The following is a 13,048-nucleotide window of genomic DNA, read 5'->3' on the forward strand; positions in this document are numbered from 1 at the left end:
GAGAGAGAGAGAGAGAGAGAGAGAGAGAGAGAGAGAGAGAGAGAAAGTGAGTGAGTGAGTGAGAGGGTGTGTGTGTATGGGTTAAGAACAGTTAGGAATAACCCAAAGGTTTTGAACATAAGACTGGATGAGGGTGGTGCCATAGATTACTATTATTAATATGTACCATTATTGACAATATATAGTTGTTCAAAATCCTAAGGTCATCCTTAACTCTTCTTCCTCCTTCACTTCTCATGTGTGGTCAGTTCATGGACCCTACTGATTCTGCTTCCCCATCTGCTCTCGCCCTTCGTTACTTCCTCTTTCCTCACACTGTCGCAACCCTCACCCAGGCCCTCATTGCCACCTACCTGGGCTACTGTAAGAGCTTCCTACCAGGCCTTGCTGCCTCTATCCCACCCTTTGTACGTTGACCAAAGTCATTTTGGATATGTACAGACCTGGTCACGTCAGTCCTCTCCTCAGAACCCCTTAACGGTTCCTGCTTGCTGACGACGTCTAAGGCCTATTTGCAGGCCCTCTATACTCCAGGCAGGGGAGAGATTTTCTGTACCCTTGTCTATTCCTATCAGACAGAATCTTTGCTCGGGCATATCCTCCTTCCACGCATCTGGTGAATTTAAATCCATCCTTTAAAGATCAACTCAAAAGTCCCATCCTCCAGGGACACTTTCAGGTCCTTCCAGGTAAGGAAGACGTCCCACACCTTGGGCCTCATGGAGAACTTTGTTTTGGATTGCTCTAATGCATTCCTCATGTATGATTACATAGTAGAGTTATCTGTGTTAGTGTTAGTCCCCATTTGATTGTAAGGTTCCTATGGGCAGGGTCTGTCTTACCCAAACTTTTTTTTTTTTTATAAATCATTCCCAGCACTTAGAACAAGGCTTTGCATACAGTAGGCACTTAGCATTTTGTTGTTATTGTAGAGCTGAGCCCGATCCACTTGAGGTGGGCCCTGGGTAGCTCCAACCCAACTGAACCCATCTAAGCTACATGCTAACTCTTTCCTCAGGGTCCCATTCTTCTAACACCCTTCCACCCCACCCCTACCCCCTCAGTAGGGGGCCTATTGCCTTCTAGGACAGGGCCAAGGGAAGAAAGTCCAATTTCTGGTCTGTGCCTTCTCACTCTCACAACTCTAGCACTGTCACCAAATGTCCAAGAATGGGGGGCTTTCTCCAGGGGGAGGGGATAAGGATCTGAGCTACAGGCCAGGGTTTTGAACACCCCACCCCCCTCCCCCCAAGCTCTGACCTACATTCCTGGGACGCCAATGTGGGCTGAGGTATTTATAGCCCTGGGATTTGGCTGCTTGCTCGGTCCCTTCTCTTAAGAGCACTGGGCCTTAGGGTGGAGAAGGTATCCCCACAGAAGCACCTCAAACCTGCTTAGTGGCCTTGGCCCCCCAGCCTGCCTCTTCATGAACCTGCCAGTATACTTGCAGATCTTCCCTTGACCTCTCCCAGGGACCTCAGGTCTGCCTCCTCTACAACTATCTCAATGCCATCATCATTACCACCTCTTTTTAATAATAGCAGCTGACGTTGCTGGAGTGCTCTACAGCTGTCTGGCACCATCCCTATGGGGTGGCAGTACCCACACTGTCACCTCCACTTTATATATGGAGAACTGAGGCTCAGAGACCTTCACCACACCCCCACCTCCTCCCTCCTTTCCACCTCTCTGAATCCTCGTCTTCCTTCCAGGCTGCTTCCTCCCGGAAGCTTCTCCTGATCCCCCATCCCCACTCCAGTGCTCTGTCCCCCCTCACTTGTGTACATACTACACCCCCCTCAATAGACAAGGAAGCCCCTTGAGGGTAGGGCCTGCTTTCTTTTTATCTTTGTAACCTGGCACAGTGGCTAGCAGGGTTTTTTTTCCCCCCAATCTAGATCTGTGATTTCACCCACATAGGAAAAGTTGTGCAGATCCACAACTTATCTGTACCTTTACAGTGGTAGAGAACTGTCTGGGGCCCTAAGGAACTTGCCCACTGTCACACAGTTGAGTCAGAGGCTGGCCCTCTATCTGTTTCGCATTGTCTCAAGCCAAGGGTCTTGCTTGGACTCTTGAAATATAGTAAGGGTTTGGTACCTGCTTTGTGAATTAAATTAAGTGATTATTCCAGGGTCACTGGGCTAGGACTTTAAAAGAGGCCTCCTGCTCTTCCCATCGCATCATCCTGCCTCTTACAACAGCTTACGTTTCTCTGACACTCTAAGGTTTACAAAGTGCTTGCTTCACAACAGATCTGTGAGGTAGCTACTGTTAAGAACCCTGTTCAATCAGATGAGGAACCAAGGCTCGGCAGAACTAAGTAATTTTCCCAGGGAAACCTGGAACCCTGTCACAAGACCTTTCCATCTACTGCCCAAACCTGGTTCCATAGGCTCAAGAATCTTTTATTCACACAGCATGGGACACCTAGCACTTTTATCTTTACCCAAATAGGGAGGGCCCACTTTGGGGTGAGTCTGAAGGTAGCAAGAAATAGGTGTTAGATAAGGGTAGAAGACGCCTGCAATCAGTATGAAGGCAGGGGACGGTTTGAAAAATGTCAGGAGCTCAGGGTTCTCTCGGGGGCTCTGCACTTTCTTGCTTTGGTGATTCTGGTCTCAGTGCTGTCACACTCTGGGTCTTAGATTCCGTATTTATAAAATGAACAGGTTGAGCTTCTAAGACCCCTTCTGTATCAGAAAGACTTGGAAAGTAACTGGGGAGCTGAGGAGACACAGCTAAAGGGACTATCCTACCCACCTCCTCCAATGAGAAGGGAGACAAGAACTGTTCCCAGGAAGGAAATAAGGTGAGCCCTAGGCCCAGCCACCCATGCTCCCTACCAGGTCCGAGGCCCACTCCACCACGGCACAAAGGCAAAGCCCTCATAGGTGTGATGTCAGGAATAAGCAGCCAGTCAGCCTCCTGCTGACTTTGTGGAGAAACAAGATGGTACACACAGCTGAGCAATTGTACTAATCTTCCTAAACCAGTTGCTGATTCCCCTAGAAGAGATTCTTTTGCCATAAGGGCTTTCAGATTCAGGATGGAACATAGCCTGCTGAAACCAAGATTCCAGAAGATTCAGTCCCTTCCAGCTGCTTCTCACCCTCTTCCTCCTTGTTCAACCATCCCACCCCCCCAATCTGAGGAAGCCAGGTCAACTGGGAAAGTCCTGAAGTCCTTCTTCCTCATACTAGCTCACTCTGCAAAGAACAGCAGGAGCCCCACTCCCAATCCCTCCTTCCAGCTCCCCCAAGGAGAATCACTAGGAGCACAACATCTGCAAGCTGGGCTGGGCATTGTTTCTGCTGCCCCTTTTCTAGTGTCCTGGTGAGGGAAGTTCCAGCCTGCAGTACTAGCTCTTGGAGAAACAGGGCCTCCTGCGGGAGGAAAATGTGAAACAGAGCTCCTCCTCATTGGGGAAAATATGAATTCTCAATTGCTCCAAGGAGGCACCAGGGAGCTGAGGCCAGGCAGGCCAAAGTGATGCCACGGCTTAGGGCTTTAAATAGATCACTGAGGTAGCCCTGGGTCTCTCCAGATTCCACCCATTGTCCCAGAATTAGGTTAGGGGTGGGGCAAATGAAGTGAGACACCAGGGAAAAGGGAGTGGAGGGGTAGGGAAGGGGACCCGGCCAGGTAGTCCTACACCAACCTTTACTTCCTGACTCTTTGAAGGTTGATTCCCCAGTGCATATGGGGGTGCGGTGGGGATCCAGGATGGATGTCAAGCAGCAGTGAAGATTATGAGCCAATGCAGGTCAGGAGCTGGGGTGGCTGGCTACAGTTTGGGTCCCCAGAGAGCGTGTCGAAGGTAGCTGACAAAGCGCATAGCCAGGTGGGCCCAGAGAAATAGCTGTAGCCATAGCTGGAAGGTCAGCTCTGAGGTGCTCTCAGGCTCCATGCCCTCTGCCCTCATCCCTAGAGATCTCTCTGGGAGATCTTCCTGGGAAGGCCTGGCAACAGGCAGATGATGAAGAAGCCCCAGAGCAACAATGTCAGCCTGAGCCTTCTGCAAAGAGAGAGCCAGGATGGAAGAGGAGGAGGAGGAGGGGCTGGTTGCCAGGGAAGCACTTAAAGGCACCTGTTCTCAGAGTCTCTCAAATGTTCTTGGGAGTCACAGGAGCATGAGTTCTACAGCGGAAAGAGATTGAAGAAATCTAGTCCAACTCCCTAATTTTACAAGAAACTGAGGTCCAGAGTGAGGAAATTACTTGCCTAAGGTCACAAAGGTGCTTCACGGGACTCCATAAGGGGGCAGGGTAGCCCTCTGTAAGTGTTTCTTTTCTTCCTCTGGCCACTCAACCAAGCTGTATTGTTTCTGCTCCAAAGAAGTCAGAGCTCACTCTATCTTGTTCTTCTTAATGGGTAGCACTAGGGTCAGGATGTGCTCCTGGGAACCTGCCCAGTGGATAGGCTTCCCCTGCCTGTCCTTACTACAGGGTCAGGACCTGAAGGGGTTAATATCAAGGAAGAAGCTACTGGGAGTCCCCACAGGGCAGAATCATTCCTAGGTCTTCCTTACCTGATATAAGAAGATTGAGGGGAAAAGGAAAGAAGGGACCAGGTACCCACACAAAGTATTTCCTTAACAGAATTTGCTCCCCTCCCCAGATAACACCAAACTTAGTGCCCCCCTCACTCAAGCCTCCTGTAGATTGGAGTAGAAGAGAGGGAAGGGCTAGAATTCATCTTCACCGTATGCCTGGCCTAAAACAGAAGGCTTCAAAGCTGACTCGCTGCTCACTACACTCTGAGCTTCAATTAGAAAAGGAACCACAGATCCAGAGACGGAAGTTACTCTAATCAACATCGAGTTTAGACTTCATTTGAAGACCTGAAGTGATGAAGAACTCACCACTTCTTCAAGACAGTTCACTTCCGAACACCTTTTAAGTGTTAGGAAATTTTTTCCTCTATAAAGTTGAAATCTGCCTCTGTGTACCTCGTACCCACAGTTCCAAGTTCTATTTTCTGTAGCCCAATAGGGCACCTTTTGCCAACTGCCTTCCTATCAGGGAATGAAGATTATAACAACAACAACAACAACAACAACAACAACAAAAGGCAGCTATTATTTCTTGGGATTTGCAAGTACTCGGGCAGCCTTTGGAAAGAGACATAACTGAGAAACCACTGGCATAAATTTCTCTACCTCCAGATGACAAGAAGGAAGCCAACATCAGCTCCTAAGGCAAGCATCTTGCTGGAAAAGCTAGAGTCCTACAAGGCGACCAATTTTTTCATATTCAAGCAACCCCCTCAATCCAAGCATTTTTGATCACTGATAACTACTCTACTCAACATTTTCAATTTGATTTTAAACCTGAGGAAAATGCATTAAAAAAACACCACCACCAAAACAAAACAACAAACCCTCAATACTGCTCCTCACACATAAGAGAGGTCAAAACAGCAAAGTCAAAACAGGAGGTGGTACAATCTGATCTCAGAGACTTTTCTGAGAAGAGGAAGTTCTAGTCACAAAATTTTAAAGCATCAATTTACTCAAGAGATTGAGAGCTCCTTCCCAGGCCCCCGATGCTAGAATATTAAAAACCCATCTCAAAAGCAGAGCAGCAAACATTACTCTAGTAATGCCAGGGGTACCTACCTTTGTATTCAATTTTCAAAACCCAGGCACCAACCATATCAGTCATGTGCTAACCATAAGTCATGTGTTAAAACAGTCCTACTGTCTCCAAAATAAAAATTAGGATCATAGACCTAGAGTCCGAAGGAACCAAGGCACATTTTGAAGTAAACAAAATCCTCTCCTCCCAACAACTCTATGGAATGGGAAGTACAAACATTACTAAGTCACTTTACAGATAAGGAAACTGTCAAAGATGACGTGACTTGCCCCAGGTCTGATGGTCTTTAAATGGCAGAATCAAACCCCAGGATTCAAACCCCAGGGTCTTCACCTCAAACCCAGAGTTTCTTCCTTTATAACACATTGCCTCTCCAAAAAGGCCCATGGGCATTTCATCCCACCCCTACCCCTCCCTCCCCTGTGGGGGGGGGGGGGGGGGGGGAGGGAGAGAGAGGGTGTGTGTGTGTGTGTGTGTGTGTGTGTGTGTGTGTGTGTGTGTGTGTGTGTGTGAAGGGGGTTTGTTGGGGAATGAAGGGGTTAGCTACACTCCTCAAGGGAAAGGCTGACAAAATCATAAGACTTTAGAGCTGCAGAGACTTTAGAGGTCATCTGGTCCAATTCACTAGTGTTAGACTGGATAACTGTGGTCCAGAGAGATGCCAAGCCAGAGGTCTCACAGGTTCTAAATGGCAGGTATGATTCAAATCCAGGCCCAGGCTCTTTGCAGAGCACATACCCTGTTTGGAGGAGGGGAGGGAGAAGACAGAAATGTGGGAGGTGGTGGGTGCCCTCTCCTTCTAGAAGATTCCTTTACAAGGCCTTGGCACCCCCAAGTTCTGCTCTTTGCCACAACTGTCTCTTGCCCACCTACTCACTCCTCTCCCCAACTGTGCTAGCCAGGGGCAGGGAGCATGGCATAGCTTGCCCAAGGTTACTATGGCAACAGGGGTCTTGGGGGGGCCCACATGAAACATTTATCATGCTGTCTCTCCCTCACAGGGCAGCTCCAGCTATGGTGGCTGCAAAGGGCTTGTTTAGGGGCTCCGAAAGGGGCTTTTCCCCAACCTGGCCCAACAAGGGGGGAGAGGGAGGGTGAGAGGGGCTCAATCTAGGAGCCCGATGAAGGGGCAGATTAACCCCTTTGGCTCTCCGTAGGAAGTGGACTGGGCTCAGCAGGTGGAAAATCCCTTGGACTGCCTTGGGATCCGTACAACTGCCAAAGCCAAGGGCAGACTGACCCTCTAGGGCTTTTGTAGGGCAGCACTCTCTCCTCAACTAGAGGAGGGGGTTGGAATGCATGCCTTCGGGGATTCCCAGCTCAGCAGTGGGGACTTAGGGGCTCTAGCTTATGGGTTCCGAGTCAAAGCAGCAGCCAAGCCTGATCTGGAAGCCAGCACTGCTGCCTCAAGCCCCATGCTCTCTACTACAGTCGATTCCCCGGGGGTTCCTCTCAGGCCCTTCTGCTCTGTTTTCCCTTCCCACACTAAGGGCAAACACCCAAAGGGTTGTTCCTCTGCTTTGTGACTTTTCCAGGCGAAGGGGAACATCTGTTAACAGGTCCCGTCAAAGGTAGTTATGCAGATCATAATGCCTTTGAGCCCCTCCAGCCCCAAGCCCCAAGCCCCAAGAAGTTCAGGAGTCAATTTTCTTTCTCCGAATCTTCCTCGGTACTTTGCCCTTGTCTTCCCCAGGACATTCCCACTCTTGTCTTAAATTCGTAAGCACCAACAAATTCCTTCTAGTCCCATCCCAAAGAGAAACCCCCCACCATCTGAAAACATTGGCTGCTCCCCACCTTCTGGTTCTCAACAACTCTGTCTCTCTAAACTGGGAGCCTACTCTCCTGAGTTTTATCGTTATATTTCCCAATTACATTTTAGTTTGGTTCAGTCAGTGCTCATTTTTGACACCTCCAAAGTCCAATCCCTTTATCTAGGCAACAAGCATTTATTAAGAATTTACAATATACCAGGCACTGTGCCAAGCACTGGGGATAGAAATAAAGGCCATTTAGGTAGAGCAGTAGAGAATGTTGGAGTCAGAAAGACAGGAGTTCAAATCTTGCTTCAAACTCTTACTAGATGTGTGACCTTAGGCATGTTTTAATTTTTTTCAGCCTGTTTCCTCAACCATAAAATGGGGCTATCAATAGCTCCTACCTCCCAAGGTTATTGTGAGGTTCAAATGAGATAATATTTGTTAAATGATTGTGTGCTGTATAAATATAAGCTATTATTATTTTAGAAGTCAATTTTAGAACAGAATATATGCTCCATGAGGACAGGGACTTTCATTTTTAATTTGCATTTTTAAATGTGCCTGGGACATTAAAAAAAATGTGATTTGACAAATGGAACTTCTGACTGAGGGATTCTTTCTGTTAATGAAAATTAGCACTGAAACTGATAGTCTTGTTTCCTGGGACACTGAGAATTTTAGTGATTTATCCAAGGTCACACAACCAATATGTCAGAGGTCAGGATCTTCAAAGCATGCTTTCTCTTTCTCTGGGGTGTCAGCATTCAGGGGGCTTGTCCTACTTGGGAAGACTGTCATGAGGTCATAGGACTCAGAGGTCATCTGGTACAATCTATTCACTTCACAGATTGAACCCAAGTTATCCTGATGCAGCTATACCATACTCCTCTAGCCTAATGCATAGTAGGTGCTTAATAAATGCTTGTTTAATTGGATTATAAAAACTGAGCTATACAGAAGGGAAGTGATTTAGGATCAAAGGATTTAGATCTGGCAGGAAACTCAGTGCTCACCTAGTCCAAGTGCCCAATTTATTGAGAAGGATACTGAGACCTAGAGAAGGGATTGGACTTGCCCAAGGTCACAGGGCTAAGTAGCAGCACAGTGAGGATTCAAAACAAGGTCCTCGGAGTCTAAATTCACTGCTCTTTCTACTCCATCACCCTACCGTCAGGATGGCCTTGGTCCTTTTACAAGGATCCTTGGTTGTCTCCTGAAAGGAGTGCAATAGATGTCAGTGTTGATCCAGTTGAATTTATAGGTCTGCCCCATGGCACAGTTTGGACCAAAAGATGCAATAGGATTCTACCTAGTCAGATATGAGAGGGGAAATCAAGGAAAGAACTTTCCCAGGGCCACTGGAAGGGCTCCCTCTGGCTCTTCAAGACCACCAACAGGCAATCTTCTATCTACCTCCATCCCTCTCCCAAAGTGCCTCTCATAATCTTCTGTTCCAGGGGCACTCTATTTAAAGGTAATTTCTTCCAACTAGGCAAGCAATACAAGCTTCTGGTCCATCCTCAGCCTTCCATACTTTCAGAGGTGGCCGAGGCCTCACAGGACTCCCCTGTTGTTCTTCTAATTCTAGGGCTAGCTCGACCTGCTCCATTCCTAACAAGCCCTTGGCTCTGGGCACACTTTGACATCCTTTGCCCTGTACATGGTAGGCAGGGCTGTCTTTGGCCAAGTTGCTCCCACTTCTTTCTTCCCCGAGTTTTGTGTTATGGGACATCCCAAGGAGTAACAGAGAACAAGGTTCCCTGGTTTTCATGTCTGTGCCCGGTAGGGAAGGGGTGGGGCACTGAGAATATTTAGCATAGTTCAGACTACTGAGTTGGATACTTAAAACCAGTCCCCTGCTCTGAGGGTTCAAGTGTGGGACTGGGATGCAAGGGATTAGGGTTGGAGGAGGTTTCTATCCAGTTTTAGTAAAATAGATGATTCTAGTTCTTTGCCCTGTCATCTTGATTTAGTGGGGGCAGAGGTAAAATACTGTACCCTGACAGCTGAGTCTGCTCATAACCAGAAAATCATAAAGTCACTCATAAAATCATAAAGTCACCTTTTCTCTTCACCATTTATTTTCCACTGAAGAACCCCAGACCATGCTATCTCATTTCAATCTGAGCTAGAGTAGCTCTTGCTTGCTAAAACTGGAAGATCACCAATTCTCCCACCTTTCCAGAGCTATGGACCAAACACCTATCATGAGAAACCGGTCTCTAATGGGAAACTGCCCAAAGTGGGAACAGGCAGAGAATCCAGGGGCATCTGGCAGACGGAGGGAGACAATTACTGGCCACTGCAAGACAGAGCCTCAGTTATGAAATATCTGTTTATTGAGGGATCTGGAGGTGCTCAGATTCTGAGGGGTAGGGTAGAGAGGGAACATCCAAGAGATGAAGCATGGTGGGGAAAGACCTTAACTTCCCTCTTCCTAATCTTCAGTCACCTGGGGTGGGGTGGGGTGGGGAACAATGGTTAATCCCTGAAAGGAAAAAGTCTTGCCTTGGAGGAGATGGGAAAGACCCAGGGCCCACAAGCAAGGTCTGCTCACCTAGGGTGTACACAGGGTAATAAGAAAGATAGAAAACATGGGAATGACAGAAAAACAGATAAGGAGCCACAGAGAAGGTTTGACTAACTTGGAGACAGGGAACCCTAAGCTCTTACCCTGATCAAATGCTTTAATAACTAGAGAAAAAGAGAGAAAGAGAAAAAGGGAAAGAGAGAGAGAGAGAGTGTGAGAGTGTGTGAGTGTGTGTGTGTGTGATCACAGCTGTAAGTATTCTGGGGAAACACAGACCTGGATATAGACATTTAGAGGAAGGAAAGGGTGAGAAAAGATAAGGGGGTACCATATGAAAATATAAGGGTGATATGGAGGGCAATTATATTGAAAACTTCAAAACTACTTGGAATTCCATAGCAGATAAGGGTCAAAGGATATAGACAGTTTTCAAAAGAAGAATTGCAAACTATTAAGTGACCAGATAAAAATATACCCCAAATCACTAATAAAAGAAATGAAATTAAAACAGTTAGGTTTTATCTCACACTCCGCAAGTTGGCAAAGTTGACAAAAAATGGAAAGTCATTGCTGGAAGGTCTGTGGAATGTCAGATACACTAATACAGTGTGGGTAGAGCTATCATTTGGACCAATTGGTCCAACCATCCCAGAAAAAAATGTGAAATGATTTAATAAGAGTGACCAAAATGTACAAAGTCTTCGACCAATCCACCTCACTCTAAGGAACCCAAAGAGGTCAAGGACAGAAAGAAAGGTCCAAATATATCAGACTCTTCACAGGGGCATTGTTTGTGTTTGCAAAGATCAGGAATCAAAGTCAGTTACCATTGATTGGGGAAAGGTTCAACCAACTGTGAAATATTAATGTAATGGGATATTATGCAGTTATGACATATATGTACACATACATATGCATGCATAATCTAAATGAATGAAGAGAAATGTAGCAGGATACATATTAATTGATGCATAATGAAATAAACTTAACCAGAGGAACAACACACACAACTACATGAATGTAAATCAAAAGAACACTAAGAGGAAGCTAACTCTTTTTTAAGTGTAATAACCAATCTGTTTTGTAGAACAGATAATCAAATACACTTCCCTCCTCTTGTCAGAGAGACAGGGAACTAAAGGGTCAGAATGTTGCATGCGTAGCCAAAGAAATCACTGTATCTGTTGTTTTTGCCCAACTGTTTTTCTTTGTTACAAAAAAGGATTCAATGAGGACCTAAGTGCAAAAATGATTGTGATGAAAAATCAAAAGGTATCAATAAAACATTTAAAACAAAGCGACTCTTCTAAGTAGGGTTAACAGACAGGAACCTTCGAAGATGCTTTTTAAAAAAAGGGTGTGGTGGGGCTCTCGGAACTCCTGGTCATCGGGTGGCTGGGCCAGAAACTAGGAGAAGGGGCAGGGTGGAGATCAGGCCAAACTTCTGGGGGCCTTGCAAGAGGAAGGGTGGGCCAGGAGGCAAGGCCCCAGCTTTGGGGTTGACAGCTGGCCGTGGCTTTGGCAGCGGTGGGAGGAGGGGTGGGGTGGGGGGTGAGGCCAGAAGGAGGGGGGAATAGGCAGGGACCACACACGGTGTTTTCAGTAGTGACGGGGAATGAAAACAACAATAATAACAACAACAAAAGGGGTCGTAATTTACAAAGCGGAGGGAGGGGGGAAGGAGGGAGGCGGGCAGGGACCGCGGAGGATGACCGGAAGGGGGGGGAGCGGTGGAGGTCATACGTTTCAGAGCTGCTGGAAAAAACCTGATAAAAGTAGTCCGACCCCATCTTTTTACAGACGAGAAAACAGACCTAGAAAAGTTCAGAGTCGGATGGGAAGCGCAGGAGCTCATTCAGGGCCGGGGAGGGAGTGCGAAGAGTCGCGCCGAGAGGCTCAGCGGCCTCGGAGTGGGGGGTGGGGGAGTGGGGGTGGCGGTAGAACGGACGCTGCCAGAGGGCAGGGGCCGTTTCGTTTCGTCTTTGTGCCCGCGGCTGAGCGGGGGCCGGGGGCTGCTGGGGTGGGATAGCATTGGGTCGGGGCCTGAACACTCACCGCTCTCCAGCTCGTTGCCCTTCTTGGCGGTGGCCGCGTTCCCCATCTCCGCGGCGCTGGCTTCGGCTTCGGCCGGGTCCCCCCCACCCCCCGCCCCGGGCTGCGGCGCTGACACGGGCGCTGGCGACCGGGTCCCCCCCCCCACCCCCCGCCCCGAGCGGCGGCGGCAGCGGCAGCGGCAGCGGTCGCAGGCTCAGCTGGCTCCCGTGGCCCCGCTCCCCCCCACCCCCCAGCCGGCTCCCAGTTCCCGGCTCCCGCGTCTCCCTCGAGCTCGGCAGGGGAACCAGAATCCGAGTCCGTGGCAGCCCGTGACGCCCCACAGTCCCCGCACCCCACTACCCATTGGCCCTCGACACCCTGACTGACGGCCCCGCGCCCGCCATTCATTGGTCGAAGACAATCTTCCCGCCCTCTCATTTGCCCCTGACACAATGACGCCAGACGCGGCCCGCCAGCTGCCTATTGGTTCAGAAATCCTCAGCTGGGCGGGCCGTATCCCATCATTGGACACAACCTTGATCGCATCACAGGCTCCACCCTCCGAACCTTTGGATTGGTAGTGGCGGGGTCGCTGGCGTTTTATTTATAGAAGGTTGGGACGGGCTCTCCTGGGAATGTTCGGTGTCAATCCCAGGAGAAGGGGGTGGGGCGAAGCGAAATCTTGCAGGCCGCAAAGAATGGATAGAGGCCTGGCCTGGGCAGAGAAACTAAGGATCCCGAAAACCAGCCGGTTTGAACATTCCCTTTCCCTTCAGATAAGAGCCATAATGTATATGTCCTGGGAAGTCAGCGCCCAACTAAACATTAGGGGCCCCCACAACAGTCAGAGCTCATCTGGATCTTTCCCAGAGGGATAGGTCCCTGACCTAAGCACCCATTCTTTAACGTTTGGAGGTAGTTTGTCTGGGACTAGGACTTTGAGGTGAGATAGCTGCCACACCTATACAATGTTAATACATCCTTCAAGGGCCATCATCCCCCAAACAGTCTAGAAATCGATAAAGTGGAAGGGACAATGAATTAACAATTGCAAGACAGAATTGTATCATAGGAAAGGCAATAGTCATGAAAAAAGCAAGGAATCTGGGAGTCAGGAGACCTCT

The 13,048-nt window shown here is 48.5% G+C and overlaps 1 protein-coding gene across 2 annotated transcripts in view; it reads right to left on the reverse strand.

Moving 5' to 3' along the window:
* PRKACA (protein kinase cAMP-activated catalytic subunit alpha) overlaps positions 1-12,031 on the reverse strand; it is a 19,484-nt gene extending 7,453 nt beyond the window's left edge. For both annotated transcript variants that reach the window (XM_027851077.1, XM_027851076.1), the window contains exon 1: positions 11,946-12,031. In XM_027851077.1, coding sequence (XP_027706878.1) covers positions 11,946-11,991 — 46 coding nt within the window. In that variant the 5' untranslated portion in view covers positions 11,992-12,031. The remainder of the gene's footprint in view (positions 1-11,945) is intronic.
* Positions 12,032-13,048: the final 1,017 nt, after the last annotated feature.

This window comes from Vombatus ursinus, unplaced genomic scaffold (genome assembly GCF_900497805.2).
Source record: "Vombatus ursinus unplaced genomic scaffold, bare-nosed wombat genome assembly UNPS02009173.1, whole genome shotgun sequence".
NCBI classification, from domain to species: domain Eukaryota; kingdom Metazoa; phylum Chordata; class Mammalia; order Diprotodontia; family Vombatidae; genus Vombatus; species Vombatus ursinus.